Below are 8497 nucleotides of genomic sequence, written 5' to 3' on the forward strand. Positions count from 1 at the left end.
AGTCTTGTACAATTTATTATAGATATAATAAAAAAGTGGAAGCCGTTTAAACTCCCTGTAACACCGAATTAGAGCGCAGCTCTTGAGGAGGAAGAGGGAAGGGTACTGGGGGGGTGGGTGAAGTGACCTTGGGGGGTCACGTGACCTTGGGAGGTCACGTGACGATGCCGATGATATCAGTGACGTCACTGATGACGTCATCAGTGACGTCACTGATGACATCATCGGCATGGCCACGTGACTCCCCAAGGTCACGTGACCCCCCCCCCCCCCGGTCACTTCACCCCCAGTACCCTTCCCTCCTCCTCCTCAAGAGCTGCGCTCTAATTCGGTGTTACAGGGAGTTGTAAACGGCTTTCACTTTTTTTTTTCTTTTTTTTTTGTGTGTTTGCTTGATACTGCGGCATTTACGTGGATTTGCGGAACAAGTCCTGCTACGGTTTGAGTGACATGTGTGGCAACTAGTCAACGATGATACTGGTCGATTATCGATAGACCTCTCTCTCGACAAAGCGAGACTTCTTGGAGTTCGTGTTCAAATGTTTTCGCGGCGGATATCGCGGGACGTATGGCTACGATCGACAGGTGAGAAACTACTTATTTAAGGGCTTTCTTGGTCATGTAGGACGCGAGTAAAGTGCTACAGTTGATCTTTTTTTTTTTTTAAATCTCGTGATAGAATGGAATCTTTCTTCGTCGTTATCCGTGTGCTAGCTGTTGCGTCGACATTTGTAAATATGCGGGGGAATATTCCAGTTTTTGCTGGAAAATGAGTAACACGTTTGTGTGATTATTGAAAGTGCGTTGTTTGTGGTTATGTGTTTATTTATACTAATTTTATTTTATTTCCTTTACCGGCGTTCATTCTAGAATCTTAACTGTATTAAGGTGTGGTGTCAGAAGTTCACCATGCTGAGCTACGTCATCGACGACAAGCATCGGGTGATGCTTGTCGTCGATGTTTTTCTTTTTTTAGAAACCTTTTTAAAAAAATAGAGTATAAAAAGAGGGCGAGGAGACGCCTCCCCACTCGTCTGACGACTGACTCAAAAGAAAGTCGTGCTGTTCTGGGTGGTTGATGTCCTCGCTGATATCGCGCACCCAAGTTCTTACAAGAGGGCTCTTACAAGAGGGCTCTAATGTGGAATGACTTCGTCCAGCATCGAACGCCATGGAGAATGCACAACGCACAAGAATGAAGTGTTTGTATCTCAGCGATATGCAGGGTCTTTCAGCGAGCCTCGGCGAGCCTTCTTTGAAATCTACGCATCACGACGAAAAACGATTCGTGTTGGTGTTGTAGTAGTCCCTGTCGAGGGGCCAATATAATTAAATACTTACATAACGTTTCGGCTAATTAAGACGCGAATTCGTTTCGAATAATAAACGTTTTGGGTAGTAAGGGCTGGGTTCCAATCACCTAAGAACGCGCTAAGCGTCGCCAACAGCCACGAAACAACGAAGAGAGTAAACTTTAGAAAGGTGGTACGTGGTACTCAAGGGCTCGAGCTCGTGCCACGGCCGCAAGGCTGGCGGCGCAAAAGTCCGCATTATAAAAAACCTACAAAGGAAAAAAAAAAAAAAAGATCGCTCGGCATTAAGTTGGTTGCATTTTTGTTTTGGGGTACCTAGGAAAAGGAAGACACTTTAAAAACTTTTTGTCCGCCATGGAGCTTCCGATTGGAACTATTCCCATGTTCACTATTGAAAAAGTCCATTGTGTTAATGTAAGTGAGAACGTAATGATCAAAATTATCGCGTACCTCGATAAATAACCCATACGGTGCCTACTTTATTTCCCTAAGATGCGTCGATTTCGTACGAACTATTTGATAGGATGTACGGGAAAAAACACTCGGTATACGTAGGGCGACCAGGTTACTGCGGACTTGGGGCAGGTTTCTATAACTTATGCGCCGAGAAAGTGAGGGAGAGCAGGAGACGTCAGGATGCAGGCAAAGCAGCGCAGAACGACGAAGACGTGACAGGCGTTGACTCGCAATTGAAGGTTTTATTACACAAGCATCAAAATTAAACACGCAAGGCAGCACTCTACACATGCGCCACCCTTTCCACGTGCTCCTCTTCATTGTCCAAGTCAAGAACAACATCTCTTTCACAGATAGCGTCGCCGAAGGATCGTACTGAGCCCCACTTTCCGCTTTGGAGAAGACCTCTATCACCTCCCTCGTCACCTTGTCTTTGTGCCCATCTACAAGCATGGTCTCCTCGAAGGACGACCTGAACAAAGAGCTCTTACAGTGCCCCGCCCCTCCGACCGTGGCTCTCAGCGAAGAGTTGTGCTCCCCGAGCCTATCATGTAAGCACCTCCCCGTCTGTCCAATATGCACTTTGCCACACCGGAGGGACACAACTCACAAACGGCTTCGCGTGTTTTTTTTTGTTTTTTTTTGTGCAATTGCTTTTGTTCTGCCCTTCTGCCTCGGCTCTTACTCTCGAACATATCTGGCTCAAAATCTGAGGGGCGAAAAACACCACAGGGACATTGCACCGACTTCCTACTTTCTTGAAATGTTTAGCCTACACCAACTTTGGTACGGGGACGTCGGAACGCCGAGCTAATTGGAACGATTAGTGGGTAGACATAAAGCCTTTGTCTGTTCTGAACTCGTCGAACGCGTTCCAGTGTGAGAGCCAAACGCTGGACGCCGGCGTTCCGCGTTCTAACGCGTTCGACGAGTGCAGTGGAGGCAAAGGCAGACTAGCTTTAGGTCTACCCACTAATCGGTCCAACCACAGCCCGGCGCTCTGATGTCCTCTCTCTTCTCCTCGTCTCTCTCACTTTCTCGGTGCATAACTTGGCTTGAGAGAAGGCGGTTAGTGTTTTACGTCTATCCGGAAATACTCCAGCTGAATTGACGTCAATTTGAATGCGCTTGCTTAGAGTAAAACAATAATGGTATGGGATGATTTTTTATTTGCATTTCGAATACGTTGCCCGAAGACTGAAATTACCGAGCCTAGCGGTCGATCTGAAATGAAATGCTTACTACAGCACTCTCGGAAATTAAGCATTCCAAAATTGAATTACTTTCAGCTCGTTGTTTCACGTAAAGTCCGGACGCAGCTCATGCGATGGGAACAATACAAACAGCGTCCAAAGCATCAAGATGTTGGTCATTGTTTCCGCGTTTCATCGTCGCTAATCCCATCATGTTCGAAAAAAGGCTGAGTGTACGTGTGTTCGTGTTTGCACGCATTTGTTGGCGCCTTCGACTGTGCTCGGACGTACAATGAAACGAGGTACAAATATTACGCCAAGTTTACCGCAATCAGAGACATCTCGCCAATAATGAACAGCTCATCGCGAACGCTGCAATGGTCCCACAATGCGAGCTCGAAGTTATTTTGCGGCGGCATCAAATCCAGCGTCGTCGGGAAAAAGCACCCCGCCGCCCCCCGTCGGTATGAGGGGGATGTAGACGGGGTAGGGAATCCCAACGACGTAGGGCAGCCCAATCGGGTAGTTGACCGCCAACTGGGGGATGAGCACAGCCGACGACGGACCCTGGATCGGGAGGAATGCTCCCAGTGAACTCCCCACGGGTCTGTAGATGGGTCTGGAGAACTGACCGCCGAGGCGGCCTCCGAACTGGCTTCCCAACTGGCTTCCGAAACGGCTTCCAAAAGGGCTCGCAAAGGCAGTTCCAAACTGACCTCCGAAACGAGGTCCGTTCTGGTTGCCAAATCGGCTTGCGTACACACTTCCGTAGCTCGCACCGAACGGATAGTAGGCCAGCTGACGACTGTACAAGGGAAGCCGGGTCTGCCTCGCCAGCCTCGATTCGGCGGTGGATTTAGGCTGACCGAGTGATGTCAGGTTCTCAGAGCTCCTTGGGTTACCTGCAATCGACGGGAAAAAGCACGCACTTCTCGAACAAAATAACACTCGGACAATTAACGCAAAAGTTCTCAGAGCGCAATTAAGGTAGCTGGTGTCTATGCGCCAAGTAATTGAGGAGGAGGGAGAGAGGGGCGTCAGAAGCTCTGGTTCGAATGACTAGTGGGGAGACCGAAAGCTAGAGCTGCCTTTGTGTCCACCGCACTCATCGAACGTGTTAAAACGTGGAACGCCGGCATCCGGCGTTTGGCTCTCGCATTCGAACGCCTTCGACGTGCGCAGTGGAGACAAAGGAGGTTTATCCTCAAATCATTCGAACCAGAGTTATGACGTCCTCTCTCCTGCTCTCCCTCACTCTCTAGACGCATTCATCATGATGGTAAACAATGAAACAGGGCTTGAAAACAAGTTAAAACAGTAAAACGAGAGAAAAATAAAACCGGTGACAGATAGCCGTCTCAAGCAGTTCCCTCAAAAGGGGACAAATATGGTTTCTAAAACGCTATTTCTTCCCTTTTTTCTGCCCTTCTACTGTTTTAACTCTGTTCTCAAGTCTTACCACGAGTACTCAGACTCAGAAGAGTGTGCCAGTTGCGTGCTGTCGCCAGGCCGTACAAGAAGAGCATGTTGCGCTCACGTTAGAGTTGCTCAAATCGATTTCTCGCGTTAGTGCATTCCGCAACTCACTGCATTGCTACAACTTGTTTTCTCCTTAAATTTGCGTATCTGGTTGCGCCATGGTTCTGGCCAGACTATATCCGTAGGTACATAATTTGTTAGGGGAAATATATGTCTAGATCGAGATTGTGGAAGCGCTGAAATGTCACGAAAACCCGCAAATAAAATCACTTTTACTTTTGTTTGGCGGCGACGCGAATAAAAAGGTTAAAATGGTCGAACGGATGTTTAGACAGCGGCAAGTTCGTCTACCTTGAAATGGTCTCCGGTTTTTCCGCTATATATGAACAAATTCGGCGGTGCAGCACCCTCCCTAACCTAAGGTCTTGATGGATATTAAGCGGTAGTGATTTCACACGACCGCATGCCTGTTCGCCGATACTGTGAGCTCTACTCTCTCGTCAAAGATACCGCGTATAAATGAGTCCTTCAACGGGGTCTACCGTATTCCTTCGAGTAATAGCCGGGCTGGTTATGAACAAAGCCACAAAGCCCGTAGGTCTGCTTTCTCTTTTTTTTTTTTTTTTGCACGGGAATAGCGAACCACCGCGATCGGAAGAAAACGGGCAGTGATTTACGGGACAGAGATAACGTCTTCACGCGAAAATGCCATCTGCTTAAATCGCATTTTGTACGGGAATCGTGTGCTTCGCTGTTCGCTCGTTTTTTATGCAGGACGCGATGATTGGCTGTGTGTGTTGTGCAGGCAAGTAGACGCGAGGGTCTCGTTCGAAAGAAGAGCGGCTATTACTCGAGCAAATACGGCAATTAAATTTTCCACGACGCTGTTTGTCAGTGCGTATTTATCCTACCGAAAGTTTGTTTGGGAAGACTTACAAAAGAAAATGCGAGAATCGCCATAAATCGCCAGGCACACAGTCCTAATGAATACGTGCCTATTAGATAGCGCCAAGAATGTGCGCATAATACTGAAATTTCGGGCGCGACTTTCTTGTTCATAAAACATGTAGGGAATGCTCTATATTACTCACGGCTTTAGAAGAATCGAAGGGCGTTGCGAATTGTGTTCACGCTTGTGCTTCGTGATTGGCTGTTGGGCGTTCTTATCGGCTAATCTCATTGACTGAGGAGCGATAATGATGTGGTCGGGACTTCGAATTTTACCATAATAGTTTTAGACATATTACTATCGCCCCTAACCACCGGCGCCCGGAGCATTAGCTCCGGGCGCCGCACCACTCGTCACAGCATTAACTCCAAATACTGTGTGGGTGAAAAGGCATCGGTAGGTTGCTTTTACGCCCTAACGGTGCTAAGAAACCTCCGTGTGCGTTCCCAACTTCCTTACCGGACGCCGCGACCGCTGGAGCAGTTGAAGGCGCCGCGATTCCAGCGCCGACAAGCAACCAGGCCACTCGTGCGAATCGAGCGCTCCCCATCTCGGGGTTCGGCTGAGCTTCCGAAGCGTCGGTGTTCGGCGATCAAGTGGCTCGAAAACCACGAGCAGCGGCGTTCATTACGCACCCCGAGACAAAAAGGAAGCCTTCTCGAATAGGCGGGGGAGTGGGCGGTGCTTGGGACCCAGATGGCGAGCGTGGACCGATCTCCCGCTGTGTCAACGAGTCTGCTCCAGAGACCCGCTTCGCAATCGCCCAATTTGCGGGAAGGGGCCACTTGGCACCGTTTCGTGTACGTGGCGTGTCACGGAGTCAAGGCTGTCCAAGTCTGTTCCATCTTTGCACAGTCAGGCGTTCTGTGAACATTCAATGGGATTGCATATAGTCAAAGTGAGAATGGCAGGGCGTCTCTCTCTCGAACAGCCGGACTCGAGCACGCGCTCGTTGCCTTTCGTCCTGCTCTGGCTGCGCGTGCATCTTCGAAGCTTTCGAGACGTTGAGGAAGCTCACGCTGGGACAACCTCAACTCCTCGTTGCCCTTCGCAGTCACTTGCTGCGTTCGATTTACTTGATCTTTCTGCACCGGTGCAGACAAGTGTAGGGCTTCCGGTCGTATCTCAATACACCTACCGGAAGTAGACTGCGGTACACTTTTCTGCACCGGTGCAGGAGGAAAATGGAAAACGGCTATTATAGAGCTTTCCTAAAAAGGGCTCCGCGTCCATTTTCAATGTTCCTGATTTGCTCGCTTTCCGAAGCGACGGACATGCGCGTGCCGGACAGACGAGATCGCACGCAGGGCTGAGCATTATAATGGCTGTAATAAAGTAGAGAGTTGGGCTAGTCATTATGTATTAGATTGGCTACTCGATTGAAAAAAAGCGCTTAGATTTTATTAGTTTTGTTTCAGGTCGATAGTAACGTCGGTACACGCGCTACATTTTAGCATTCTGCGATTTCCCAGTTTCTTCCGATCTAGTTTGATCTTGACTCTCACTTTATCCGTTTAGTGCAATATTCGAACCAGCGACTTTAGACAAAAGAAAAAAAAAAAGATTTTTTCAATTGTTTAAGTCAGGATAAGTGTAGGGTTTTGTGTTTTCGTTTTTTCTTGCATAGAGATTCGGTGTCTTGGGGAATTATGTTAAAACAAAAAAAACAGCACATGCCTGTGGGACTATTCAACATCCGGAAAATAGGCGCGTTTCCTGAATACCCGGAAAATGTGCCGATACGTACAAGAGAAAGAACGCGACGCAGGGTGTGGATCCCGAAGAAAAATGAAAATACTTTCTGGGACCGTCCAGTCCCTAGTGAGAAATCCATTTGTATGAGACATTTCTTGTGTCCAATAAACACATATGAATCATAAGAACATGTAGGAACCATATAAGAACTATATAAGAAGTATAAGAACATAAAAGAACCATATAAGAAGCTTATCAGAAACTTCTCACAAGTTTATTGCATAGTTCTTATACGTTCTTATATATCTTGTATAATTCTTATATAGTTCTCATATGATTTTTATGTGGTTCTTATATGTTCTTATATATCTTGTATGATTCATATGTTTATTGGACACAGAAAATTTCTCCCACAAATGAGATCTTTCAATATGGGTGAGGGCTGTGTTCAGGATCAACACGCGAAGAAGCTATACATAAATATTTCATTCTATGAAACTTGGGTTTCTAACGTTACTCGTGCTGAAGAGCTCCCATTCCGAATTTTTCGGTTTTCCGCGATTTTCATATAGACCAGCTTGGGGGTTACTTTTGGGAGTTTATCGATACGAATGACACTTGATGAGGCGATGAATGACTGACGGAAGTTAAACGTTAAATGGGGCGAACTTGTGCTAAAACAAAATCAAAAAAGGCTAGCGTCGCAGGCGTCGATGTCGGCGAAACAGCAGGATCGAGTGCTGGGGCGGGTCTGACCCCAGCTCGCCACGCGGAGCCCCTTATGTACCCTCGTGGGCTTCTGGAACAATCGGCGTAGAAATTTCGGAGCGTAGAACATTCGGACCTCGAATAGACCGACAAGGTTCTTGAATTAACCAGAACATCAAACTGAAAGAAGAAATAAAAGATGCGCCGCTCCCAGGAATTGAACCTGGGGCCTCCGCACGGAAGTCAAGCATGGTAACCATTCGGCCTCGCACGCACTCGCTCGGCGACGGGCGCGGCATTACTTCCCCCTTTAAAAAGAGCATCGTCTCGATGCAACTTGCTAAAAAAATAAAGCAGCAAAAAAAAAAAATATATATATATATATATATATATATATATCATATTAAACTACGGAGACTTGTAAAACGCAGTCCTATCGAGCGTAGTACAAAAACGCAGTTCACGGTTTTATCGGTGGTAGTACGACTTGAGGCACATGACGTAGACGACTTCTGGTCGTGGAGGGCGGCGTGATGAAGCCCGTGTTTCGTCGGGCATCACCTCGTAGTTCAGATCCCCGAGTCGACGAAGCACTTTCTAGGGTCCGAAGTAGCGCTTCAGGAGTTTCTCGCTGACACCGCGTCGTCGCGTAGGGGTCCAGACCCACACACGGTCTCCTGGCTTGAAGCGAACGTCGATCCGAC

At 47.6% G+C, this 8497-nt stretch overlaps 1 protein-coding gene across 1 annotated transcript; it reads right to left on the reverse strand.

Moving 5' to 3' along the window:
* Positions 1 to 3364: 3364 nt before the first annotated feature.
* LOC115313395 lies at positions 3365 to 5965 on the reverse strand. The gene is made up of 2 exons (XM_029972338.4): positions 5850 to 5965; positions 3365 to 3864 (listed from the first exon to the last, which is right to left on the reverse strand). Exons 1-2 carry the CDS (start codon positions 5938 to 5940, stop codon positions 3365 to 3367), a joined length of 591 nt encoding a protein of 196 aa, XP_029828198.2. The 5' UTR covers positions 5941 to 5965.
* Between the last annotated feature and the right edge of the window lie 2532 nt (positions 5966 to 8497).

The sequence above is a fragment of the Ixodes scapularis genome, unplaced genomic scaffold (genome assembly GCF_016920785.2).
Source record: "Ixodes scapularis isolate PalLabHiFi unplaced genomic scaffold, ASM1692078v2 PGA_scaffold2__306_contigs__length_199485367, whole genome shotgun sequence".
NCBI classification, from domain to species: Eukaryota; Metazoa; Arthropoda; class Arachnida; order Ixodida; family Ixodidae; genus Ixodes; species Ixodes scapularis.